This window comes from Botrytis byssoidea (assembly GCF_014898295.1).
Source record: "Botrytis byssoidea strain MUCL 94 chromosome Unknown BBYS_012, whole genome shotgun sequence".
NCBI classification, from domain to species: Eukaryota; Fungi; Ascomycota; class Leotiomycetes; order Helotiales; family Sclerotiniaceae; genus Botrytis; species Botrytis byssoidea.
Window position 1 is genome coordinate 528714 of NW_024065853.1, and position 26671 is coordinate 555384.

A 26671-nucleotide genomic window follows, 5' to 3' on the forward strand; every position below is an offset into this window, starting at 1 on the left:
TGATACTCGTCTCCAATACACAGGCATGATAAATTATGTGTGAGATTTTGAGGCACTCGCCATACACGCAGGTAAGAAAGCAGAAATGTAGCATAAGCCAGGCTTTGTAATTGGTGGATATCATTATTCTAAAAAATCAGACGTTTTTGGTTTCGGATAAGCATCTTAAGATGTTTAGTCCTTTTTCTCTTCCGCCGCAGCTTTCTCGGCCTCTACTCTCCTCTTCTCGTCGCCAACCTCATCTACATAGCCTTCGGTCTTCATGTCAGAGAGACCTAGATCTTCCTCCTCCTCCTCTGTTCTCTCATATTCTTCAGTCGTGATCGATGGATCATCATCTGGCAGATACAAATTCTGTACGTAACTACTAGCCAGCGGATCTCTGAGGATAATGGTAAATTTTCTTTCGCCCTTGATGGCCTCGTCAATACCGTCAAAGAATATCTTCCAGTTCTTCTTAGATTCTGATTCCATACCATCTCCACCTTCTCCGGCATCACCAACATCGAAGATTTGTTGATGTAGATCATCCCGTACTTGTGTAAGTAAACCTTCAACCGTGGTGAATCTTCCTCCTAGAGTTCCAGGGTTAACCGATAGTTTGAGTTCAGGGCATTCCAATGCGCATGACTCTGACTTGAGGATATCTCTGGCTAGATCTACGGCACTCTCTACCTTAAGAGTAATGCATTTACCCTTCTCTGGAACCTCACCTCCAGTCTTGACCTCGTTCGAACGATATCCGCAATGTTCACATACGGTACTCATAATGACAACTTGTTTGAAATGTGGGATTTCAACCATCTTCATATGCGTGACACAATGCCTTGTGCATCCAGGACAGGTAGCTGGGAAAGAATAAACTTCATTGGGGATGATATCATCGTCTTCGAAACTTGCGGCGGTAGGTTGTCCTCCAGTTGTGGCTTCAGTAGCTTGTTCACCACTGAGACCAAGAGCTTCATTTTGTTCTGGGGTTCTTGGGTATTGAACCTTGGCGAGCTTTCCGACACCATCCTTTTGGTCTGGCTCAATCCATGAATTTCCTGCTGGATCATCAAGAGATAATCTGAAAGGGAAGGCCTCGCCTGCGAGCATCTTTCGGCCTCTGGTAATGACATCTTCGATCTTTTCGTAAACTTCTGGGATTTGCTCCTTTCTTTCTGGTTGTTTGAGAGCAAGATCATCAAGAATCATGCTCAAAAGGCCTTCTACATTGGTCAATTGTCCTCGTCCTTCTGGGACTTCGAGATCCAACTCAATGAATTTTACAGTACAAGTATCAGATTTTACTACTTGTCTGGCGAAGTCTTCGAGAGTGGTGAGGCGCAATTCAAATCTTGATCCTTTCTGTTGAATCTCTCCAGCAGATTGGATCTCGGAATTTTTGAAACTGCAATGGGGACAGAAAAAGGACATGAGGATGATTTCGCGGAAGTAAGGGATTCGTGTGAGGAGTAATCGGGTGATTCCCTAAGAGTGGAGAATTAGTAGATATTATTGATGTAGATGGCTGCGAAACTTACATTTTCGTGGCAGTTCATACATAATGACTCGATTTCATCCACTACTCTCTGTTCTTCATCTGACTCCAATGTGCTGTTGGTTGCGACACCATCATTTTGATCGTTGGCTGAAAGGTTTTGTGCCTTCTTACCCAAGCTCTCAAAATAATCGTCGAAGACAGCACCGTCTGGCTTTGTTTCGGTTTGGTTTGTATCGGCCATAATATCTGAATTTCTGTTGTTGATTAAATTTGTGTAAATTTTAATATGACGCACAATAATGATTGTAAAAAATTGGAGGGGCAATTGTTTATGAGGGGTCGAGAAGTTATATTTTTCGATTTGTCTGATAAGATTCTACCCCGGTTATAAAATTTTAGCGGGGCGCGTTACCTCATCAGGCGTCAGGCTGAAAGTCCGAGAAAGCAGTGGAAGGTCTGGTTTGTCATTGATGAAGGGGTCCAAGAAAAATTGTTAATTGTTATATGATCATGGGGATTTGGTATCTTGTGTTGTATCTCGTGTTTTATCGTCGTCTTGTTGATATATTGGATTCTTGTGACTGAACCAAGAACTTGACGTCCATCATAGGGAGTCACACATTGTCGTAGCATATGGTTAATCCCAAAATTTGCCCTGACGGAGAGAGCTTAATGGTTCTCTGGATAAGTATTAACACAATGCCGCATTAATTCGAATCATGTTTGTACGGCCAAAGCTCAATACTGCGATGAATATCTGGCTCCGAAGACCGAAGTGTCTATGTTGACAATAACATGGCGTTGTGTATAAAGTACGGATATCCCACGGTGACGATCTCTCCGCCCACATCTAATTGATGCATAACGAATGTTGATGACAATTTCGAGAAAAACATGAGACACCTTGGAATGTTCAACTCTTCTTCATCAAATCCATCAAATCAAGACCGAACCCAGATGGACCTGTCTGTGATGCTTTTTGCTTTGCTAGCAATGCTCCAAGCCCACCGAGCTTGCGATTCTTGGCCCTTTTCTTGCTACTTGCATTTGTAGAAGATGTACCCATGGTATTCGCAGTTGTCAAGTTCTGCGCTGGTAAGGGATTGGGTTTCGAGACAACTCCATGCTGAACTGCACCATGCTTAGACCTAGATGCCACAGGAGCTGGATCCAAGCGATGTCTGGTCATCTTGTTGCAAGAACCACATATATATATCATCGCCTTTTCCACACTGGAGGCTCCTTTTGCCCTTTTTCGAATTGGCTTCTTTTTAAGGCTTTGCGATTTGACTTCCAATTTGCCTTCAGATCCCAATATTATAATACTCCCGCAAGCACTGCACGATCCTCGTTTTGACAAATCCGGTTGCTCAATCTCGTGATCAAACATTAGAGAATTACATTGCGACACTAGATATTTTGATGTCGTAGGTGCCGATTTTGCCAGGAAATGTGCCGACTCGTTCAAATATCGTAGACGCGCCGCTAATTCTAAGTCTGCCATAGTTCTTATGAAGTAGTATTGAGAGTCTGAGGTTTGAAGTTATGACGCGTTGTGTGAAGAGAAATTTTGATAAATTATGATTTTCGGTTTGCGCTTGAGAGATAACCTTTTAGACCAAAGCAAGCAAGCGAACTGATGAACATAGAATGAAATTATTTTTCAACTGTAACCATCTGCGAAACATTGTGCGAATACGAGAGTCATCTTTTCTGCGTAGGGTAAGAAGCTACAGCTACATAATTACTCGTAAATTATCCAGCAAGAAGTCACCTAGGGGACTGCCCAAAATGGCTGCCTCCATTCAAGAAGTGAATGGTTTGCGCGTCGCTGTAGAGGGATGCGTAAGTTCCAAGGCATCTTGATCAATCTACTCTGCCATTCTGCTGAATCTTCCAATAGGGCCATGGCACTCTCAATGCAATATATTCTTCAATAGAGAAAGCTTGCGAAGCTCGAAGTTGGGATGGCGTTGATCTCCTCATCATTGGAGGGGACTTCCAGGTACGACAAAATCCGTTATTATCCACAATCGAATTCTTTTGCTGACTATTCCAGGCAGTAAGAAACGCAAATGACCTTACAGTAATGTCGTGTCCTGTCAAATATCGAGAAATCGGCGATTTCCACGCATATTATAGCGGAATCAAGAAAGCTCCATACCTCACCATTTTCGTTGGCGGCAATCACGAAGCTAGCAGTCATTTATGGGAGCTTTATTATGGAGGATGGGTTGCGCCGAACATCTACTATATGGGTGCTGCAAATGTGGTACGATTAGGCGGAGTGCGAATCGCTGGTATGAGTGGAATCTGGAAAGGTTACAATTACAACAAAAGTCATTATGAACGATTGCCATACAACCAGGATGATGTCAAGTCGATATATCATGTTCGCGAATACGATATCAGGAAGTTACTACAAATAGGAACCCAGGTTGATATTGGGATCAGTCATGATTGGCCAAGAGCTGTTGAGAAGCATGGAGATATGAAGAGGCTGTGGAATATGAAACCAGATTTCGAGAGAGAATCTAATGACGGATCGCTGGGAAATTTGGCCGCGAGTTATGTTATGGATCGTCTAAGGCCACCTTATTGGTTTGCCGCGCATTTACACTGCAAATTCTCTGCGGTAAAAACCTACGAGAACGCTTCAAAATCAAACGCCGCGGAGGAACCAAAGGAAGAAGTGAAAACTGCCGAAGTCGCGACCCCGGTGGACATCGAAGATGCAACAGAGAACCTGCCTATAGTACCACATAATGATGATGAGATTGACCTTGATATGGATGATGATGATAGCCCATCGGTTACGGATACACCAAAGCATATTGCTACCACAATGGTCAATACTGAAAGCAAGCAAATACCAACAGCCATAGAAGAATCCATCCCGTCATCAGTCCCATCTGATATCCGAGCCCAATTACCCGCTGCTTTCTCAAAACCAGCACCCTCAGCTCATCGAGAGCCTAGGGTACAGCCAGGACAGCCAACACCACCCGAAATCACAAACAAAGCAGTCCGATTTCTTGCTCTAGATAAGTGTTTACCAGGTCGTAAATTTCTACAGCTCCTAGAGGTACAGCGCTATGACAGCTCGGAAAAGACTTCGACAACTACTCCACGAGCTAAACCAAAGTTTGAATATGACCCGGAATGGTTAGCTATTACACGAGCATTTAACAACGGTCTTATCCTAGGAGATAAAGCAAGCAAGTTTCCCGAAGATAAGGGAGAGGATCATTACAGAAGTATAATTGAAAAAGAGCAAGCATGGGTCGATGAGCACATTGTTCAGCAAAATAAACTAGAGATCCCCGAGAACTTCGTAATAACAGCACCGCCTTTCTTTGAGGGCATGCCGGAAATTGTAAACGAAGGCCCGGTAGAATACAATAACCCTCAAATGCAAGAATATTGCGATCTCCTCGGGATGGAAAATAAATTCTACGCTTCCGATGAGGAAAAGCAGATCAGAATACAAAATGGACCTTTGCCAATGGAAGAACGAAGAGATGGAGGATTTGGCGGTCGAGGAGGAGGAAGAGGTCGAGGTGGAAGAGGTGGCGGAAGAGGGTTCAATGGAGGACGTGGGCATCGAGGGGGTGGTAGAGGGGGAGGTAGGGGTAGAGGAAGAGGTGGTTGGCATTAATTCGTTGTTACAAAAGCTCTTCATGATAAGATACCCCACTTGCTTTCATCGCTCGCAAATCGCAGTCTTACAGCAATCATTGCTTGAGGTACAGTGTGCATTGCCGTTTTATGTGATGTTGATGCAATGCGTTACAGATGTCGAGCATTATGTGGCGACTTCTCGTATCTCATGTTAAGATGTGCAGTAGACCACTCGGGTCTATATCAGATCATGCATTAGAAAAGAGACCGACATAGCTAACCTATGTCAGTACTTCACAATTAGTCGGTGTGAGTCTTGAATGTTTCATTCTCACTCTCAAATAGTCCGGGGTAAGACCCCTAAAATGGTTTCTACTCCAAATTAGACGTTTTCGAATCTTATTCGGTCTATGCGTTGATCACAAGTCGTTCAGTATTTTTCTCGGCCAGATCTCCACGACCAATTCCGTGGGACTGGTAAATGATTAATGAGTAGAAGTTTTGCAAAGATCTGTTAGATCCACAAACTTTGGTCCCTTGATCTACCTTTCCGCTGTCATGTGGCGTTTATAAATAGATGCGGTGTACACGGAATAAAAAGTTAATAATGATATTCGAGTCAAGTACCCCCTACTCCAATTTTTGAGTAATTCTCTTTAAAAAAACTTTCAATGATTCATACAAGGAATCAATCTTGGATTGAATATAACTCCATGCATGCCAAATTACTAAACAATGCGTAACGATTTCGGTAAGCCCGGTAGCCAGCACACATATCTATATAAATCAGGTGGTCTTGATGTCCTCCGTTCTACAACATATCCAGCCCCAGGAAGCCACCAAAGGAAGAGAAATGCATATGCACAATCGGGAGAGAAAGCATAGTAACCCTCTCGATAGTCTGCTGCAGGGTCAAGCCCTTGGCTACCTTGGCATTATCCTGGATTATGGGGAAAAGTACCTTACCGTATATCAATTAAAAGCCCGGTCGATAAACGAATGATGATTTTCACTGAAGTCCGCATGCGTAGGTGGGACTAATGTGCCGTGAGCATCCTGGCGATGTGAAATGTTTAAAACATGAAAGAAAACCCTTGAGGGCTTGAATCTTTGGTTGAATTGTTCTCTTTTCTAAAAGTTATTTGTGTGAACCCCTTTTCCTTTACTCGAGTCCGAGGAGGAAAAGAACACAAGACCTTTCGTTCAGGTGCTCATTAAAGATTGATAAAGGGGAGAGATTTCCCAGTAGTCTATTAATATCCGAGCTTATTCCTACACACCGTTTTTGATAACACCACTCAAGCTATCCACACCGCCCCGCTATCGAAAGGCAGAATTCTGACGAATCCGAAACTATTTCACAAAACGTGGATATATTCATTGAATCTTAACCACAGTCAACATTTTTACCATCAAAGAAATTGATTACTACAGAAAAGGAGAATCGACTCAGAATATCCCTCGATTTTGGTCATCATTACGGCTAAATTCTATTACGGATCCTCATCCGCCAAATATTCATAAAGGAATCGAGAAACCGACTGAATGGATCATATAGAGCAACTATTGTTTGATCAACGGAGCTGCATTTCAATTTCTATGAGATAACCCAGGTGGTTTGATTTCTTTAATCATTACCTTTATTTCTGCTTGTGCTACAACTTTTGCGCAAATCTATACAAAACTACATACATATTCTGTACAATTCAGACTCTCACACCATGAAGTTCGGACGCACGTATGTCTTTCTCCCTCCTGATTTGAAGTTATTCACAGTACTCATATGCTTCTAGTCTACCTGCTTCTCAGGTTCCGGAATGGTCATCTTCATACATCAACTATAAGGGCTTGAAGAAGCTTATCAAAGCTGCTGCGAACGCCGCAAAAGATGGAAAAAGCGTTGATTTAGCAGGTATGTCCATTACGTCATTCGCAACATATTTTACATTTCTTAACTGATTCCGATCTCAGAATTCTTTTTCTCACTCGATCGAAACCTCGAAGATGTCGACGCGTTTTATAACAAGAAATTCTATGATGCTTCCCGCAGACTTAATCTCCTCCAACAACGATATAGCGATGCAAAAGTTTATACCACACAAGGGCTAGATCGCAATGAAGTCGAAGAGCTATTGGGTGCTCTTCTCGAGCTCAGATCTCAATTGAGAAAGTTACAATGGTTTGGCGAGGTAAATCGTAAAGGTTTCCTCAAGATTACCAAGAAATTGGACAAGAAGGTCGCAAATGTTTGTACCCAAGCGAGATACATGGCTTCGAAGGTCGATTTGAAGCCTTTTGCTGCAAACTTTGCTCTATCCAAAGCTATGAAAACGACCAATGATTGGATTGCAGTCTTGGGGGAGAAGAATATCAATGACGACGCACTGTCGGTTCATTCCGCTCACTCAATCAAGAGAGTATCATCGAGAACAATTCTTAATTTACCCAGTGGATTGGTTGATACGGTCGATCAAGCAATTAGAACTGACGATGTTCCCACCCTGAAGGAAGCCATTGCGGAGGCTGGTTTCGATGCCGGTGATTCATCGATGCAAAAGCTGTTCTTGAACTTATTGCAACGATCCATATCTTGCAAGTCCAAGAACGCAATTCTTTATTTTTTGAAGAAGATAAACTCTTTAGACGAACCAGATGATATCAATGCGCGCAATTGTATCCATCGTCTTGTCATTTCCATCAGCCGTTCAAAAATTGCCGCAAAGTCACAAGAAAAGGAACCTGAAAGTCTTTCTTTCATTGATACCGATCGCGTCAGATTCATCACGCCGGCCCTTTCGCCTAGCCCGGGACCAAATTCGAAAAAACTTCAAGAGTCAACACTTCTGAGTCTAGAAGATGAGTCTGTCAGACTTCTGTCTTTTGTGTTGAGTAATCTGGAACCCCATCAAAGACCAGCATTAAGTGGTAAGGATTCTTACGGTCGTCTTCCGCTACATTATGCTGCTGAATTTGGCTTTGTCGTCATTTGCCAGTTAGTTATGAAGTTTATGCAGACTTGGGGCCAATTCAATGTCGAAAACGGAATTGATGCACCGGAATGGCAAGATAATGATGGCTTGGCACCCCTTCATCTTAGCGTGATTGGTGGCCATGCTTTGACGACCAAAGCTCTTCTTGATGGTGAAAATTGGGAGGGTACCAGCGACAAAAAAGCTGCTATGAGACGTGATATTGCAAAGTCAAGTGCAGTTCTTGCTTTGGCTACAAAGTCTAACTTCAAGAAAATTGTTAGACTCCTTGTTGATGCCGGAGTTGATATCAATTGGAAAGATGCAAACTCGAATGATGAGACTGCATTGCATATCGCAGCACGAACTGGTCATGAGGAGTGCGCGGACATTCTTATCCAAGGAACAGTAGGTCAAAAAGCCAATTTTGAACTTACTGAAAAGGTCTACTCATGGACACCATTACATGTTGCTTGTGTTGATGGCCACCTTGGTATTGTGGAGCTATTGATATCAGCTGGCGCCGATCTATCTAAAGCTGATGCCGGAGGATGGACAGCTAGAGAGCATGCAGCTTTGAGGGGTCACATGGATATTGCAGAGAGGTTGGCAGAAGTCGAATCGGAGAAAGGTAATTCTGGCAGTGAAAAGTCTGCAGAGAGTGGCAGTTCATCCCCACCCAATCATTCTTCAATCGAAACATTTCGATCACAGAGCACAAACTCTCCTCGAGTCACTGAGCCCGTCAAGACGTTTGGACATCGATATCTTACTAATGAAAGTATGGTCCTTGTCAGCCTGGGTTCAATGGATATGAGAAAGAATATTCCTGCCGTCAAGTTGGAGAATATTCCTATTTCGGAAGCTCATTCCACCCAACTCGACACTGCTCTGTCAATTGTGGTTTCAGCAAAGGGAGCCACAGGCGAACCTACGATCATTGATCTTCCTATTCACGATAATATTTCTACCGATCCTATTGTATTCACAACTCTCGACGCCTCCAATGTTAAGCTATACTTCGATATCGTACCAACATATGCTGGTAGCGAAAAGCATAAGATTGGAAGAGGAATGGCAATTCTGTCTAGTATTAGGCCAACAATTGGACTGAAACGCATGAATCTTCAAGGAGATGTCACTGTACCAATAATTTCCAAAGACACTTTGGAGGATATCGGAACTGTGAACTTTAACTTCCTTGTCATTACGCCATTTTCTCATCCAGAAATGGGAATCACTGCGCAACAAACATATTGGAAAGAGTTGTCTTCAACAATGGTCATTGGTCATAGAGGTCTCGGCAAGAACACTTCTGCAAATAAGTCACTCCAACTCGGTGAAAATACTCTACAGTCTTTCATCGCAGCCGCCAATCTTGGAGCAAATTACGTCGAATTCGATGTGCAGCTCACAAAAGATCACGTTCCAGTCATCTATCATGATTTTCTTGTTTCAGAAACTGGTATTGATGCGCCAGTTCATACCCTAACATTGGAGCAATTCCTCCATGTAAATGAGACCACATCTCGCTCAACACGCCCTCCATCTCCTCCAAAAGATTCCCCACGAGTTCATGCCATCAAGAGAGGTATGGATCGACAGAGATCGTTATCACTAGGCCAAGGAGAGTTCGAAAATGACATGGCAGAAAGAATGAAGCACACTCGTGATTTCAAAGAAAAGGGCTACAAAGGCAATACCCGTGGGAACTTCATTCAAGCACCATTCACAACGCTCGAAGAGATGTTCCGAGAACTTCCTCAAAATGTCGGATTCAACGTCGAGATGAAATATCCTATGCTTCACGAAACTGAAGAACAAGAAATGGACACTTATGCTGTGGAACTTAATAGTTTCTGTGATACAGTTCTTGCAAAAGTTTACGACATGAAGCAAAAGCGCAAGGTCATCTTCAGTTCGTTCAATCCAGATATTTGTCTATTGTTGTCGTTTAAGCAACCAAGTATTCCAATTCTTTTCCTCACAGATGCGGGTACGAGTCCAGTGGGAGATATCAGAGCTAGTAGTTTGCAAGAGGCAATTCGATTTGCTAGTCGTTGGAACTTGCTAGGTGTAGTTAGTGCGGCGGAACCTTTGTGTAATAGTCCTAGATTGGTTAAGGTGGTTAAGGATAGTGGATTGGTTTGTGTTAGTTATGGGGTGTTGAATAATGATCCGGTTAAGGTTCAGGTATGTGTTAATTTCGTCTTACCATTTGAGTATATGTACTAATGAAACAAACAGGAACAAGTAAACGAAGGCATCGACGCAGTAATTGTAGATAGCGTCCTCAAGATTCGAAATGGATTGACAAAAAATGCCAAAGGCTCAGGAGTCGCAACGCCCGCTTGGGCAGATGGTCTGTTAGAGGGTGTTAAGGGCTTGGATAATAAAGCTTAGATTGGATGAGGAGTTTTTTCTTCTTCTTCTGAAAATAAGATACTTGAGCAGGATGAATGATTAATGTTGGTGGATGTGTAGATGGTGGATCGATTGTACATACACACCTAGAAGTGAAGCGATGATGCGGGATTAGAAAGTGAATAGAATAGAATAGAAGATATGGATTCCTCTCCCTAGGTACCTTTTATCTATGATCAGATAGTGAGTGATTCAATTGTATGCAATACATCACGATACAATATAATGCGTGTACGGTATGAGGTAAAATCACAACTGTAATTATAGTTATAATTATAGCAGTAGAAATGAGTAGAAGGTGGTTGAGTGGATCGGAAAGTAGTTAGATACCTAGTAGGTAGGTAGGTATCTCATCTAGAGCAAACGGGTCTTGGGGAGCGGGGGGGGGGGGGGGGATAGGAATAGATAGAGAATAAATGAATTTGTAGAGAGAGACGGATGATAGATGCATGATGAATGTATGAATGGAACATGTACCTAGTATTGTAGATTTTATTGATTAGGTATGTAGGCAAGTAGTTACAAGAGATTTATTCGATCAAGATTCGATCAGATGTAATGGGTTTAGAAGCTACGCTATGTGATGCACGCTATTGTATATTGTATGTTTTATATCTTTATATCTCTATTTGCAACAGATATCTAATTTCATAATTTCATTTCTTCTCTCCTTTTCCCTGTCATTCTCATTCTCATCCTCTTCTCCTTTCCTTTTCCCTTTGACGATATTTTGCCCCCAATAATCTCAGGCTCTGTTCAAAAGGAAACCTCTTCCACAGCTAAATATTCATCAATTGATTTAGTGGAGTAAGTTCTCTCTTTCCCTATATTTGCAATTGCATTACATACTCCGTACTCTCCACCTCCTCTCATGCTCTACACACTTCACTTTAGCGATAACCCTCTATCTGAACTCTTCCATAAATTCTTCGTGAAACTTTGTAATTCTAGCAACCCATTCTGTACCTGGCGCCAAAAACGTCGTTCTGAAATGCAGCGTGTTTTCGCGTTGACCAAAACCACTTCCAGGTACTACGCAAACACCCGTGGCCTCAAGTAATTTATGGCAATAATATTCATCTGGACCCATACCCTCTTTCTTCGCAGCCTCTACGGCCTTTTCTGGAACATGGATTGTTGGGAACAAATACATACTTCCTTGAGGTTCTTGACACTCTACACCTTCCATTTGCTTGAATGCTTCATAGAGAGCCGTTGCGCGCTTCTGGAGTCCAGAAAAGATGCCATCATATTCTTGTTTGTACAGTTCGTAGGATGGGTCGCCTTGCTTTGGGGGGTTTACCATGAGTTCGACAAGACACTGTCCGATGACCGGTGCGCATAAACTGATGCTGACGAATTTGTATATCTGTTCTACGACATCTGGATCGAAACCACACAGTTCGAAATATCCACCTCGATGTCCGCATTCGCCAACCATGCCTTTGGAGATGCTATGCAGAGAAGCCAGTTCGACATTATCGTATTTCTCTGGAGTTTTGGATTGGAGATCGCGGAGAATTTGCTTGAAAGAATGGAATTTTCCTATGAAAACGTTGGTCTGGTATACTTCATCTGCCATCACAACCAATTTTTTCTCGGCGGCGAATTTGATGACTGCTTCGATATCTTGGGGTGGGAGACTTGCACCAGTTGGGTTACCGGGGTTGATGATAACGATGGCGCGGACATCGATTCCTTCTTTGACAGCAGCAGCGTATGCATCCTTTATGGCCTGGAGGTCTGTACCCCAGTTGCGAGCTTCGTCGAGGTAATAGGGGACGCATTTTGCATTGAGAACGGAGAGGGAGGCGGTATATAAAGGATATTGTGGGATAGGTACTAGAACACCTGTGTTTGGACCGGCACAAATAATGTGGAGGAGGGTGTTAACTCCAGCGGAGGCACCGGCGGAAAGATAGATATCCTTTGGATCTGCGGGGAATCCATCTCGGTCTGGACAGAGGTTAGCCGTGCCACCCATACAAATACCACAAAACAATAAAGAACATACTCTCAATAAATCTAGCCACACTGTCTTTGATTGCCGTCACACCAGCACTCGCACTATAAGCACCTACGCTTCCAACTTCCTTCAACAACCACCTTGCTCTCTCTATAACATCCTTCTTGTAGCCCAACCCATTCAACAATACATCTTCCTTCTCCAATAGCGGTGGGTACTCAAGTAAACTCAAGACTTGTCTGAAGAAAGTAATAGGTTGTTGATCCAATTGTTGCGGATTTCCAATATTGGCACTTATGACTGTATCGAATGGGAGATCCTTATCGCCCTTTGCGAGCTTGGCTCTGTATTCTTCTGATTTAACAGCGAGGGCTCCACGGACAGCATACTTGGCTTCCTTGACGTGTGGGTTGATGTTGTTGACGTTCAAACTGCGGAGAGTGGCAGTGGTGGACATAGTTCGAGTTCGGGATTGTAGTAGTGAGCGGGATTGAAGAGAATCTATTATGAGGTAGATGATGATTAGAGAACTGGTTTAATTTATGTACATTCACTTGTACAAGCTCTTTTGAGGCAATTAATTAATCTTAAAAAGGAAAACAACAGATCATGAAGAAAGAAAGTTAGTATGTAGAAAGAAAAGAACAGGGAAAGATAAAGTTTTGTGTAATGAGGCGTAGCATGTTGAATCAAAGTCATCGCATGATCAATGATAATAGTCGGACGGTATCTATTCATCCCCTTCCCCTTGCTCTTCCTCTTCCTCTTCCTCTTCCTCTTCCTCTTCCTCTTCTCCGCTTCCTCCAGATAATATACAGGTAGAGGGGAGAATGGGGTACGGACGATAATTGCCCCCACAGTTTCTGTGTGGTTGGATAAAGTCATTCCACATCATCCCGGAAGAAGGGACGATGGGGATGACGCCGTCCGGGTAAGGGTAAGGGTAAGGGTAAGGGTAAGGGTAAGTCAGAGCTCCAATATCAAAAGCCGATTTTCGGAATCATCCCTGTTCTGAGACTTTTTTTTCTCCGACTCAAAAAGAAATGTATTTCAACGACGAAGAATACGCAACGGAAAATATACAATCAACGTACCTGCAGCAGCAATGGATCTTGACAATCGAGATGCATTCGTCCCATATTGTCGTTGAGATACGCTTGTAGATATATATTGTCTACTGCCGATACATCTTCTCGCACCAGTACTCAATGACGAGTTGATAGAAGCCATTGTGTTGTGTTGTGTTATGTTGTGTAGTGTAGTGTAGTGTAGCGTAGGTATTATTCTTATTCGTATAAGATATTTGAGGTAAGTGTAGGTAGCCAATTGGGGATCTGAAACTTCCCAAGTAACAATGAATGGGGGCGAGATAATCGAAGTCAGCAATAGGCCAAACGTCCAGATATAGAAGACGATGTAGTGGTGATATGTTAAAACGGCGTGGCTTTCTTTAGCTGGTAGTAAAGATTGATATATTATCACCCGATCGGAAAGAAGCGAGCAGTAATGAAGGGGTAAGTAGAGGTTGGTAAGAGTGAACGACTTTGAGAACTTGAGCGAATGCAATGCCGACAAGTGTTGAAGAAAACACGGGGTTGAAAAAGTTAGGTCGAGTTTCAAAAAAAGACCCTGATAAGAGCTTTGATAAGTATGAATGATAATGAATGATAATTGATCTACCCGTGCTCCACATCTACTACTTGTTGAGGATATCTAATAGATGTTGTGATAAGGTTAAGTACGAAGTATTAAAAGCACTTCTAGCTGTCGGTCTAGCTTTATGTCTCGATTTTAGATGTCGAAAAGTCGAAATACAAGATATAAATCTGCATCTCACGTAGATAACCATACAGGTAGATTATGCACGTCTTCCTGTTTATCGAATAAAAACCCCTTTCAGAATAAGCATCAACGTCCAAAGTGTCAGCTTAGGCCGATTACGTTCTGTACCATCACACAATGTGGAAGAAGTTGTCTCGAAATATCTGCTACTGTCATGCATATCAGTAGTCAAGATGTTGAAATGTTGGGCGGCTTTATATTTTCTACATTTCCAGCATGGTACATGGATACAGCCCCAGATATTTTGGAGAAGGAAACTCGTAAAAATTCATTGAATATGTGTCTATCTTTGGCAAACCATTGCATGATATCTCCTGTCGACCCAGTCCCATATTCGAACGTGTTTTCCATTCCAAATCCCATGCACATGAGCACAACTAAATGAATGAAACAAGTCCCCGAGAAATCCCAATGATACTCCAAAACCCCAATGCTGTCGATCCAAGGGGTGTTCAACCGACTCCACGCGGACGCATCTGTATTATCTAACGCAAGACCTGAAACCTTCGAGTTACAGGAGCTTAAACCTTGTAGAAGCAAAAGCCCACATAAAAGCTAGCAGCTTCCATTTCTTCGTCACTGACAAGAAGCTTTCCATGGCCTCTTTCCCTGACATTCATACGCTCACTCAGAGGACCTAAGACGTCATCGTCCTTTTCGGTGTCCCAGATTTGATGGAATGGCTTTTGATACTGCAATTCGAGGTTGTAATCTTCCGCAATCGCACGGAATGCCTCCCATGGTACAACATATTCCGGAACTTCCTCGACTGCCTCGTGAAGAAAGAAATTGTACTTCCATCCAAAGGGTGGTTTAAAGACACCATCGGTAGGTGTCTTGCCTGGAAATCGGACCTGGTAAACCTCATTTCCCCAATGAGCTGTATCTTCAGCTTCGCCCTCTTCGATTTCTCCATCCTCAGCGTTGTCTTCAACCTTCTCCTCAGCCTTCTCACCATCGCCATTCTCTAGCGCTTTTGCCTTTGCAGCAACTCCAGTGTGAAACTTCTCAATTTTATCCGATATGACGTGGGAGTTAGGGATGCATCCGATTAGCCTACCACCTTTCTTTAATGCGCCCGAGACATTCTTTAACATGGTTCTAGCCTTTGCCTCGCTCTCGAATGCGTAATGTAAGCAAAACATCATGCTAACCACGTCGAACCCACCACCGCCAAATCTTCCCGGTCCTCCGGAACTATCAAAACCGACATCTCGAATGATAGGAATTCGTTCAATTGATTCTCCGAAGCAATCTTGAGCGAAGAATTCTCCGTGGAAAATTCGAGCTGGCTGTCTATTGTATCCACCTCGACCTCTGCCACCTCGTCCTCCACCACGACTTTTCATTTCACGATATCGTTCCTTGGCTTGATCAATTGAGATATCCGCTGGGTCCAATCCAACATATAATTCCACTTTTTGAGGTGCTTGTTGCCATTTTCCTAAATCACCACCTTTACCACAACCAATGTCAAGAACCAACAGACCCTTTTCTTGACTTGGATCTGGTCCTTCAGCAAATTGGTAGTCTCCACGCGATCCACGTTCTTGCGCTCCTGGGGTATAATCTTCATTTGGTGAGAATTTCTGGATGATCGTACTCTTGACCCAATTGTTAAAGCTTCTCAAGCCCTTGATCTTGCTATCCGTCTTACGCCATTCTCTACCTCGCTGTGGAACCGCATTATAATGTTCTCTAACCGCATTGTGAATTCCTTGAGCAGCTACGGCTGCCTCTATTTCTCTTTCACGTTCAATTTGTTTTTGTCGGATTGCTTCGCGCTCGGAATCACCAATTCGTGCTCGTTGACCAGGGCGCTTTTGTTTTCGAACAGGTGATGGTGACCTACGACTCTTGTAGACATCAGAAGGTGATGGTGACCTTGCGACACGCTTTGCGCCTTTCGTAGGTGAACTTGATCTTTTGCGTTTCTTTGCGGCTTCGAGTTTTGTAGCATTGAAAGGCTGAGGTTGTTCCTCAGGGCCACTATCGTCACCAGTCATCTTGAATAGCAACTTTAAGAAAAGTTAAGTTTTGATAGATTGTTTGAAAGATATTTCAAATGAAACTAAAAGTAATGATTTCAAATTGTTGTACTCTTGTGTTCGAAATTTGTATTTTATTGAAGAAAGAAAGGTCGAGAACAAAGATTGGATTGTAGGTAAGCTTAAAGCAAAGGTAAGACCCAAAAATGACGGCGGCCAGAATTTAGCCTTGCCGGCCTCGCGTCACACTAGTGCCTGGAATACCAAAAGTAGCTCAGAGCTTCATAGGTAGTATACAAATCGCATAGCAACAACTAAACCTTTTACTTCTTCCAAAACGTATCCAAATCACAAAATCGATCCCCCCCTTTGTACTCGTTCTTCATCTCATATCATAATAAATCCGTCAAGATGGGTTCCGATCCTCAATACGCAAAGTATCCTCTCCTTCCAATCGCCCAACACATCTTCACCATTACAAACCCATCTGCTGCCAAAGCAACCCAACAAACATCTTTGAAAAGCCTCCAAGATGCAATTGCCGAACATAAGATGGCACCTCTTTACAGATACTTGGCACACCCACAGGAAGGTATTCTGAATGATGCCGGAGTTACTTCTTCAAATACAACGAGCAGTGTTGGTAGAAAGCCAAGTGCGGCTGGATTGGTGGCGAGCAAAAACTCAATACCAAAGGTCGATTTACCGTGGGATGAAGCTTTGTATCAAAAATTAACAAAGGAAAATGAAGAGGAGCTGGAGGGGTTCAAGAAGGAGGAGGAAGAAGCAGCCGAAAAAGCTGGAGATACTGAAGTACAGGCTGCAAGAGGAAAGCGGGCAGAATTTTGGGCTAGAGTTGGAGACAAGGTATGTAAATCTGTTGTGAGGGTGCGTATTGGTATTAATGCAAAGATTTTATAGGACCGTGCTATTGCTGCGTACGAAGAAGTATTCGAAAAGACTGGTGTTTTGGGAACTAAGATTGATCTCGTCCTCGCAATCATCCGCATGGGATTATTCTACGGCGACAAGTTATTAGTCAAGAAGCACGTTGACCGCGCAAAGGCTTTAGTAGAAAGTGGTGGAGACTGGGATCGTCGAAACAGATTAAAGGCATATACCGGACTCTACCTTTTGACTGTCAGGTCATACAACCTTGCCGCACCACTCCTCTTAGACAGTCTCTCCACCTTCACCAGTTACGAACTCTGCTCATACTCATCCCTCGTCGTATACTCCGTTCTCGCCGGCTCAGTCTCACTCAAACGTGTTGACTTCAAATCTAAAGTCGTCGATGCCCCAGAAATCAAAGCAATTCTCGGAGATGGAGAAGATAAACTTTTAGCATTATCAGGCGCCATCTCCGCTGGTCCTGGTGCTGATGAAGAGATGCAAGATATTACATCGGCAACTCCTACCGCTACTAAAACCGCAGTCAACCTCACCACCCTCGGCACAGGCACAGATGTCCAAGAAGCAGAGGCAGCACTCGATTTCTCCCCTCTGGCTCAACTCGTTTCAAGTCTTTACACTGGTAGCTACCGTTCATTCTTTGGAGCCCTCGCTGCTGTCGAAGTCAACTTCCTTACTCAAGACCGTTACCTCTATGAGCACCGTGGTTGGTTCGTCAGAGAAATGCGTTTGAGAGCCTACCAACAACTCCTTCAAAGTTACCGAGTTGTAGGTCTCGAGAGCATGGCCAATGATTTCGGTGTTTCAGTCGATTTCCTTGATCGGTATGTTTTCAATCCTACTCTGATCACATTCTCGCCCCCTTCACTTTCCCTTGCCAGTCTCACTTGACTTTATAAATGAACATCAACTGACATCACAACCCTACGATAGTGATTTGGCAAAATTCATCGCTGCGGACCGTATCCCATGTACCATTGACCGCGTCACTGGCAAAGGTATTATCGAAACCAACAGACCCGACGATAAGAATAAGCAATACAATGATGTTGTTAAGCAAGGTGATCAACTTATCACTAAATTGCAGAAATATGGACAGGCGGTTAGATTGAGGGGGAGCGAGAGAGCTTAAGAGTTCAAAAGTACCGGCTAAAGTGGGCGAAGATGGTGGTGAAAAGCAGAAGGGCAGAGAGATACCAGAGATGAACTTGCATGCATGCATGCATAATACATTTTTGTAAGATGAAAATAATCATACAATGACATAGAATGAATTATGAATGGGAATATGAGGGTGATTGGTGTGAATACTTGACTTGGTGTTTCGAAATTTCTACTATGGTGGTGCGAACGGGAGGCAGCTTCCTCTCCTTTCAACGTTGGAGAGGGTGACCGGCGCAGCAAAGGACAGGTAGACGATTTAGAATAAAATAAAATCTTGGTGACCCCTACCCAGCCCCTCAATTTTTCACGACTTCGACTCAGTCAAACTGGATTGAATTGGGTATCATTTATTCTCGCGAGCTTGCTGCATATAACTAACTGTAACACGTTTTCTCTGCCATATATCGTATCTATTATTTTTGTCCTTCCAAGGATTCTCCCTTGAAAGGTACAACCCAGACAAGAGGTTGTTTTCACATCTGAGCCTTCAAGGTCCCCACCATCCCGTTCCCCATCTCTCTAGCCAACATACCACGTCCTCCTCCAAATCATACCCGCTGCCACGAGCGCGCAAGCTGTAGCTCCAAGAGCAATCCACACTCCTGTTCTATCCGGTGCTTCCTCCTCACTCTTCGGAAACGCTTTCGATGGGTCCGTTGCCGCTTCTGCTAAGGTAACGAAGAGCTCGCTGATACTATGCCACGTGACACTTACATGTACTGGTGCGTTCATATTCATGAGGTGCGCATATTCATCTGGTTGTTTTTCGCATCTCTGAGTTGTTTTATCAAGGTCTGCTTTGAGGGCTGTGCAGATTGAGGGGAGAGATGAGAGAGCGGGATATTTTTTATGGAGGTTGATGATGTGGGAGAAAGAGTCTGGATCGGAGGAATCATAGGCGTAGCAGAGGAGATCGCAGGCGTCGAGTTTAGCTTGGTTTTCGAGGATGGCCGGTTCGAGTTCGCCAAGTTCTTCGAGAATTAGATAACATTGCTTACCACCGGGTAGTTCGACACTGTTGACGGCGACACGGGGCTTGATGGTGGGGCGATAGAGGTGATCAAAGGGACGATTGAGGAAGGCGTCGAGAATTGAAGATTTACCTGACGAGGAGGCACCGAGAACATAGCAAAGAACTACGTTGCGCTCGGTACGAACAGGTCGACGACGTCTTTTGCGAGGTTTGGTTATCTTCAGAGCGGTGGTTGTAGAAGGTTTCCCAGGAGTGGGCTCAAACCCAAGGTAGGCTATGTACGAGAGAGTAGTGGCGGGGCTGACAAATGTAGTCATGGACCATTGTGCGAGCCAACCTTGAAGGGTTATGTGACCAGCTTCATTGCGGACTGTAGAGGCCGGGAAATTCGATTCGAGCCAATGTGATGGAAGGCCAGGAGTAGGTGCGAATAAGGCATTCAACTCGTTGTCGTTCAAACCACCATCGTTATCTTTATCGAATAACAGGAAGAGATCGACGAAAAATCGATAGCCAGCGGGGCTGAGTTCTGCAGAAGCAAATTCTGGAATATCTAGTTTAGGATGAAGGAAACTATCTTTCAAGCTTAAACTATCTGTGTAATGATACTTCCGTAAAATTATCCATATGGTCTCATGTCTACCCTTCTCCGCGAATATCTTGTTGAGATGAATGAACCCCTTTTGATCAATTCCCTTTTCCATGTTAGAATTTGGAGAAGCTCTACTGATTGAGATCTTTATATTTTCGAGATCGGTTGGAGCCAATGTTTTTTCAAAACACTTGGCTTGAAAGTCTTGCATTTCTTGATCATTCAAATAACCATCCTGATCTTTGTCGTTCAAGTAAAATATCCTATTTAGAGCTGCAACACACGCAGGTTTCAAAATGCCTTCCTTGGAGTCAAAAAGTGGTGCAATTGGATGTGTAACAGCTTTTTGACAAAGGAAGAACACTTCATTGACATTGTGATGTTCCCTAGCACTCGTCCGTATGCATGAATCTATCTCCTTAAACTCTGCCATGACTGGTAGCATCTCATCCTCTACCACTTGCGCTGTGTTTCCATTTGTAGTCGAGTCCGATTTATTGGCGCATAGTACTACAGGCACATTCACGCCCAACGAGCGAAAGTATGGCATCCAAAATAGAGCCACTCTCTCATAGCTGTAATGATCCGAGTATACCAAGAGAATAACATTTGATTTTCTTATTTCTTTCCGTAATGTATTGCGTTCTTGTGGTTCTGCGGAGGTATCGACAATCGTTGTGGTAACATTCTCGGGAGTTCCAATGCTTGGAGGAATGGTGATTTGAGGAAGAACTGATTGGATCTTGTTCGTAACAAATACATCTTTGACCAGTGATGTGATGAGACTCGATTTTCCAGTCCCATCGTCCCCGCAGACACATATTCGTACTAGTGTATCCATATCAGTCAGTATAGATCGAAGAATGTAGAAAGCTTCTAGAGAAAGGTATAATAGCTAACCTGTAGCCATATTTATATGTAGCCTTGTATGACGAGGCTGTTACACTTTCATTCTTGTTTCACGCCGTCGGGTCTATGCTCAAGTTGGCAAGCACTAGCAGGTGTAGATGCAGCACTTGAGCTTATTGTATTTTCTTTGATGGTGGAATAGCACTCGTGGGTCAATAAGTGTTGATTGATGTCGGATTTATGCGTACATTTATACGAGCGTATGTGATTGATTGTTCAGAGACTACTCGAGTACCACCATACTAAGGTACCGGACAATCAGATCCGAGAGGCTGTTTTTCGGATTATCAGCACTACTTCTGTCCTAGGAGATGAATACTTTCTCCACGTTTAACATTTAGTTTCATGGCGACGTTGACATGCTCCGTGCCATGCTTGATGAATAGGTAATAATAGGCATAGGATAATGGATAAAGTTCTCTTTAGATAAAGCTTGGAATGCCTTTCTAATCTCTCTCACACACCCTTCCATCTCTACCACCTTTCCGACGGATTGAATTGGACTTTCCTTGACGACCATCTACCCGTTTTATCTACACAATCATCCAATCTTTTTGTACAATCATTCACACATTTACGTTCCCTTCATTAAGCAGATCTTCAGGGTTACAATACAAGCATCTTACCCCACACTTTCGTTCCTGCAGCCCCCAATAATAGCTTCAAACATACGATATAAGTTGGTGTTCGTGAGGAAATTCAGCTCTTGACACCTTCCTTTCCCATTCGACTTACAACTTCGTCATCAAAGTCTTTAGCCTTAGATTAGTTTGATTCTAGCCCATTGATTTTCGCTCGCGAAATACTATAGCCGTCATGTTGTGAGTGTCGCATTCGAATTTATCCAGAGTACAGCAAATGAACTCGTGCCAAAATTACCGATGGGTGTCGCATTGTGTCGCATAGCTGACGATGAATATAGTGTGTTACCACCACCGCCGCGGTATCCATCGCAGGCAGCGTATAATCTCGCGGTCCAAAATGGAATGGCTATGCCAATGGTAGAGACGAATAATCTGCTCAAGCATCCTGAAGGGCTCCAATTGCTTGCTGGTGAAGGTGAGGTTCCAATTGCAGGAGCCTAAGCACTCAATGCTGAGATCATCTTTATAGGAACATACCTGCTGCAGGATGACCTGCATCTTGCGACACCTCCTCATCATCCATCCGACATACCAGTCATGAACCCAAATCCATTATCTACAACTCCGCAAGCTGCGACCGCAGGAACCAAACTTTCTCTCCTATCGTTTAGCACGAAACCTTACGCGTCTCCTTTGTACAGGCTCGATACCAATAAAAGTTCGCGGACGGGATTGGCTCAATCCAGTATACAAGAACACCCATATGAGAATCGCAATTCTTCGGAGGTACCTGGAAGTAGTGATGGTGGAGGAACCTCGGTCAATGGCAGTGCAAGAGCTGCGACATCCATAGGGTCCGCCCCAGCGTTTGGGGAGGGGAACTCATTGTTATCGTTAACGACTAAAGATACTGGAAAACGTCGCAAACCAAAGAGTGGCATTTTGAAGAGTAATTCTTCCTTTATTTCACGATGTACTGTCAATGAAAACTTGGTCAAGAGGCTACAAGATCGCCCAATCGATGGGTACTTTGGATTCGCCAACATAAATAGAGCTTTTCAATGGCTGGATTTGTCTTCTCCAAACAAGGTAAGTTCTGTCGCGACCATTCGATATACTGGACTATTAAATGCTCATGACTACCACAGCAAGATCAATTACTTAAAATTTTGTTCACTAAAGCCCATTGTCTCTGCCATGATGTCAATCAGGTCACCAAAAGTCCAAATCATATAGATATCATAATGGGGTTTTCCACTGGCGAAATAATTTGGTTTGAGCCTTTCACCCAGAAATATTCACGATTGAATAAGAATGTAAGCAACATTTTCCCAGGAAGTCTATTCGAAATTCTAACAACATCAGTGTGTTATAAATTCAACGCCCGTCACACAAATCAGGTGGATTCCTGGTTCCGAGAATCTATTTCTAGCATCTCATATGGACGGGTCTTTGATAGCTTACGACAAAGAGAAAGATGATGCAGCTTTCGTACCAGAAGAGGCCGGAGCCAATGGCAATGGCAGTGTACCAAGCGAAGAAAATCTGGACCCAATTTCCATGCCAAAAGCCAAACTTCAGATCGACAAATCGGTGCATTCAAAAAATCAAAAATTCAATCCTGTTTCATTCTGGAAACTTTCCAACCAGCCCATCAATAGTTTCTCTTTTTCGCCTGACAACAGGCATTTGGCCGTCGTTTCTGAGAATGGAACTTTGAGAATTATTGACTATTTGAAAGAGCAGTAAGAAAATCCCATTTCATCGCACTTTTAATACTAATCCGCTTAGATTACTCGATATTTACAACAGCTATTTTGGTGGCTTGACTTGTGTTTGCTGGTCACCTGATGGCAAGTATGTTCTTTCTGGTGGCCAGGATGATCTCGTCTCTATATGGTCAATGGCGGATTCTGCTATCATAGCTCGCTGCACTGGTCACACATCCTGGGTAACTGATGTAGCATTTGATCCATGGCGTTGCGACGACCGAAATTATCGATTTGGTAGTGTGGGCGAAGATGGCAAACTCTTGCTATGGGATTTCAGTGTTGGAATGTTGCATCGTCCTAAAGCCGTAGGCCCTCAATCTTTCATACTCTTAGTGGCTCATATGGCACATGTTAACTGACGCAAAAATTAGGCTTCCGTTCGTCAAAGAGGTAGTATATCTTCCCGAATGCCAAGCTCCCTCTCAAGGGTTGAAACTCAGGGCACAACAGCGACTGCCGGCCGATTTCGCTCAAACTCGAATCTTTCCTATGCTGAGGGGCGATCAGAGACCACAGTAGATCATCCTGTAGAACCAAGAGCAAAGATTTCTATTTTACCCGCCGTGTGCACAAAAATTGTTGCTGATGATCCACTGTGTTCTTTGGCATTTACAGAGGAGCATATTATTACCAGTGATAAGATTGGTATGTCTATTCTTCACACGCTTATCTTTGGATGGTCGAGCTTTGCAGTATCACTGAGCTAATAATGGACTAGGTCATATTCGCACTTGGAATAGACCAAAGGATCACGACGACAGGGCTGATGAGGATGCCGATGTGGTGCCACCATCCCAGACCTCGTGAACGATTGTAGGTAAGCAGTGAGGATTGAGTAGTTGTATGTTCCTTTACAGAGTAGCGGTATCAAGCTTGTAACTAAAGCTGGACTTGGAGTTGTGGCGAGCTTGGAAAGGGAATTCTAAATAATAATCGGCGCAATCTCCTGGGTCATAAATAAGAAGTCATTAGGAATATTTTGGATATATTCAGAGCACAATAAAATTATTACCTAGTATTCGTATGTGATTCTTTACCCCGGGCCAGTTCAACAAGTGGGCATTTGACGCGTCGTCATATGGTTAAAGCAGCGAGGGGTGGTGGCTGCCAAAGGTGGCTTGCAGCTGATTGCTCCATAGGTAGGTACCTACCTAGCCCTTAATTTCATCTTAAATTCATCTGTGGAGGGACAACGTATGATCAGCTCAGAATGTTCTTTCCTTTCTTCCTCCGCCCTTTTGGGTTCCACCACAAGTAGAAAATTTGCAACATAGCATCTTATTCTTCTACAGCCCCAAGAGGACACATTACATATTAAGGCTGGGAATCTTGTCGAAAAGGAAGCAAGCACGTGTAAGAGAATCAAATATTCGTTTTTGTATCTACGTATCTTTTTGGAGTCACTAATACAATTGAAGAGAAGGTTACGCTTTTCCCTCCCGATTCCTGTAGGAATCTTGAGATGAAACCTTGAGATGCAATGGAGTATATTAGCATATGCACGGCAACAAGGAGAAGGTTGAAGAATTAGATTATATTTGCAGAGACTGAGGGTATCAAGGAAGCCACAAAACCAAACACATCTGGGAACGCAGATTTCAAGGGCTCGACATCTGATGCCAGCTTCTTCACTCACAAGGCAAATGACAATCTTATCATTGTATTGCTTTGGAAGACCATTGGATTTATGCATTCGCTCTGAGAACTTGCTACTGTATGCGTTTACTATAGAAAAGAGATGTTCAATCCCTCACGATACCAGCGCCGACTCGACTTGATGTTCCGCTATTGACGAAGATTCTCTGACGCCTTTCGGAGACGTTAGGTGAATCAAAGGAACTTCCATCAACTGACATTGTTCAATTCCTGTCAGTCTATGAAAAGCATTCGCTCGGTAACAGGAGATGAATTCGATTCAACTTATCTAAGTATATTAAGATATTTTTTCCATTCTGGCACACCCCTTATGAAATCCTTCATGTCCCTCTCTAGCTTAGCCACATTCTTGCAAAAGGCTGTGTTTGGCTTGTTGTACTGCCTGCAGTTTTTGATGATCAATTTGACATCTTCCACGAAAGCTTTTGGTGTATCGTACAGGCCCTGATCTAGCTTTTGCTGCATGGTCTGCAAATCCATCGGATGCTTGATCACCATATAATAGTCTTCGACTTCCTTCTCATCGACGGGTTGGAGGAAAGGCCAAGCATGCTTCCCCTCCTTCAAATGATTTAGAAAGTCCTGGAGTGGATCGGTGGGGGGCGTCGCTTCCTTCTCGCGAGATAGTTCATCCATTTCTGGTGACCAGCCAGAGTGTCGAATGCCGGGCACAGAGTAAGGGTCGATTGGGCCAATAATTCCTCGAGCCCATTGCGCGGGAGGGTGATGTTGAACCTTGCTTTTGTTATTGGCAGCCATCGTGGCGAGCAAAAATTCCTTCTGCTTACGAATCATTCGAGCTGCTTCGACATAGCTCATTCTTGGGAGCAAGGTACATTGCATAAGATCTGATGCGAGATAGTCCTTTATGACGCCAACCCATTTGCGTTCTTCCAGCTCAATATCTTTTGTAAAGCCTTGCCTCTGAAAGAAACCGACGGCAGTAAGGTCAGCATATCCGAGAATTTCCATCACTGTTTCCTTATAAGAGTATTTGATCTCGTCTTTGAAATGATTCATCATGTGTGCTCCATACCCTCCCCCTTGCTTGTTCGCACTAACCACGACGTAAATCATCTCAACAAATCCGCGGTTTTCAATAACACGGTAACAAACCCCACCAATGACGGTCTCCAATTGTTGAAAAGCTTGTCCAATGCCCCCTTTCGATTTTCCATTGATTGTCTTTTGTGATTTCTGTATCATAACCAGAGTTTTGTGGTTTGCGTCAAGAACTGTTTTCGCGATATACGCTGCTTGCATTTCCAATAGTCCCTTCCGGACTACTTGTTGAAATTTTGTGAGAAGGACAAAGTTCTCTGGGCTTCCATCGTTCGTGGCAGTTCGGAACTCGAGAACACCATTTCGTTCAGCCACAACAGCATCCTTCAAAATTATCAGTTTCAATACTTGTTCAAGGACAAAGGGGATAAACTTACACTATCCATGTTTGCTGGTATTTGATAAACTTGAAGAATATTTGTTCAATATTGAATGAATGGGTTGCGAGAATCTGATTGTAAACTGATGTTGTTAATGTCAGATGTGGAATAAAGTGAAAACTTGTTAATTCCTTCGAACTGATAAATAGCTTGATGTACTCTTACTTATATGAGAAGAATGTTCGAATGAAATCAATTTCTTTTAGGATTGTCGGACGGTAGTACGGTCATCAAACCAAGTTTTGTATAACATCATGCACTAGCATCTTCATATTCACTTTCATACGGTTCGAACAAGCTCATACGCTTGTTGACTAGCTCAGTATTGTATAGTGTTTGTTGAATTATATATAGAGGTCAGGTGGACTTAC

The 26671-nt window shown here is 43.3% G+C and overlaps 10 protein-coding genes across 10 annotated transcripts; 4 read left to right on the plus strand and 6 right to left on the minus strand.

The window, feature by feature from the left end:
- Positions 1 to 19: 19 nt before the first annotated feature.
- On the minus strand, positions 20 to 1727 carry EAE97_006566 (uncharacterized protein; the record flags this gene model as incomplete). Its single annotated transcript, XM_038877079.1, has 2 exons — positions 20 to 1473; positions 1527 to 1727. The coding sequence occupies 2 exons, from the start codon at positions 1725 to 1727 to the stop codon at positions 175 to 177; spliced, it is 1500 nt and encodes a 499-aa protein (XP_038732011.1). The 3' UTR covers positions 20 to 174.
- A 672-nt stretch (positions 1728 to 2399) lies between these two features.
- EAE97_006567 (uncharacterized protein) lies at positions 2400 to 2990 on the minus strand (the record flags this gene model as incomplete). The annotated part of the gene is made up of 1 exon (XM_038877080.1): positions 2400 to 2990. The coding sequence occupies one exon, from the start codon at positions 2988 to 2990 to the stop codon at positions 2400 to 2402; it is 591 nt and encodes a 196-aa protein (XP_038732012.1).
- A 287-nt stretch (positions 2991 to 3277) lies between these two features.
- EAE97_006568 (uncharacterized protein) lies at positions 3278 to 5452 on the plus strand (the record flags this gene model as incomplete). Its single annotated transcript, XM_038877081.1, has 4 exons — positions 3278 to 3331; positions 3390 to 3491; positions 3546 to 5068; positions 5398 to 5452. The coding sequence occupies 4 exons, from the start codon at positions 3278 to 3280 to the stop codon at positions 5450 to 5452; spliced, it is 1734 nt and encodes a 577-aa protein (XP_038732013.1).
- A 1376-nt stretch (positions 5453 to 6828) lies between these two features.
- Positions 6829 to 10479, plus strand: EAE97_006569 (uncharacterized protein; the record flags this gene model as incomplete). The annotated part of the gene is made up of 4 exons (XM_038877082.1): positions 6829 to 6845; positions 6901 to 7019; positions 7079 to 10269; positions 10324 to 10479. 4 exons carry the CDS (start codon positions 6829 to 6831, stop codon positions 10477 to 10479), a joined length of 3483 nt encoding a protein of 1160 aa, XP_038732014.1.
- Positions 10480 to 11404: 925 nt separating this feature from the next.
- Positions 11405 to 13696, minus strand: EAE97_006570 (uncharacterized protein; the record flags this gene model as incomplete). Its single annotated transcript, XM_038877083.1, has 3 exons — positions 11405 to 12456; positions 12515 to 12967; positions 13561 to 13696. The coding sequence occupies 3 exons, from the start codon at positions 13694 to 13696 to the stop codon at positions 11405 to 11407; spliced, it is 1641 nt and encodes a 546-aa protein (XP_038732015.1).
- Positions 13697 to 14829: 1133 nt separating this feature from the next.
- Positions 14830 to 16314, minus strand: EAE97_006571 (uncharacterized protein; the record flags this gene model as incomplete). Its single annotated transcript, XM_038877084.1, has 1 exon — positions 14830 to 16314. One exon carries the CDS (start codon positions 16312 to 16314, stop codon positions 14830 to 14832), a length of 1485 nt encoding a protein of 494 aa, XP_038732016.1.
- A 393-nt stretch (positions 16315 to 16707) lies between these two features.
- Positions 16708 to 18340, plus strand: EAE97_006572 (uncharacterized protein; the record flags this gene model as incomplete). Its single annotated transcript, XM_038877085.1, has 3 exons — positions 16708 to 17163; positions 17218 to 18032; positions 18142 to 18340. The coding sequence occupies 3 exons, from the start codon at positions 16708 to 16710 to the stop codon at positions 18338 to 18340; spliced, it is 1470 nt and encodes a 489-aa protein (XP_038732017.1).
- Positions 18341 to 18891: 551 nt separating this feature from the next.
- On the minus strand, positions 18892 to 20847 carry EAE97_006573 (uncharacterized protein; the record flags this gene model as incomplete). The annotated part of the gene is made up of 2 exons (XM_038877086.1): positions 18892 to 20765; positions 20838 to 20847. 2 exons carry the CDS (start codon positions 20845 to 20847, stop codon positions 18892 to 18894), a joined length of 1884 nt encoding a protein of 627 aa, XP_038732018.1.
- An 880-nt stretch (positions 20848 to 21727) lies between these two features.
- EAE97_006574 (uncharacterized protein) lies at positions 21728 to 24009 on the plus strand (the record flags this gene model as incomplete). Its single annotated transcript, XM_038877087.1, has 7 exons — positions 21728 to 21905; positions 21960 to 22519; positions 22579 to 22746; positions 22796 to 23175; positions 23222 to 23507; positions 23574 to 23847; positions 23921 to 24009. The coding sequence occupies 7 exons, from the start codon at positions 21728 to 21730 to the stop codon at positions 24007 to 24009; spliced, it is 1935 nt and encodes a 644-aa protein (XP_038732019.1).
- A 1113-nt stretch (positions 24010 to 25122) lies between these two features.
- EAE97_006575 (uncharacterized protein) lies at positions 25123 to 26306 on the minus strand (the record flags this gene model as incomplete). The annotated part of the gene is made up of 2 exons (XM_038877088.1): positions 25123 to 26244; positions 26298 to 26306. The coding sequence occupies 2 exons, from the start codon at positions 26304 to 26306 to the stop codon at positions 25123 to 25125; spliced, it is 1131 nt and encodes a 376-aa protein (XP_038732020.1).
- Between the last annotated feature and the right edge of the window lie 365 nt (positions 26307 to 26671).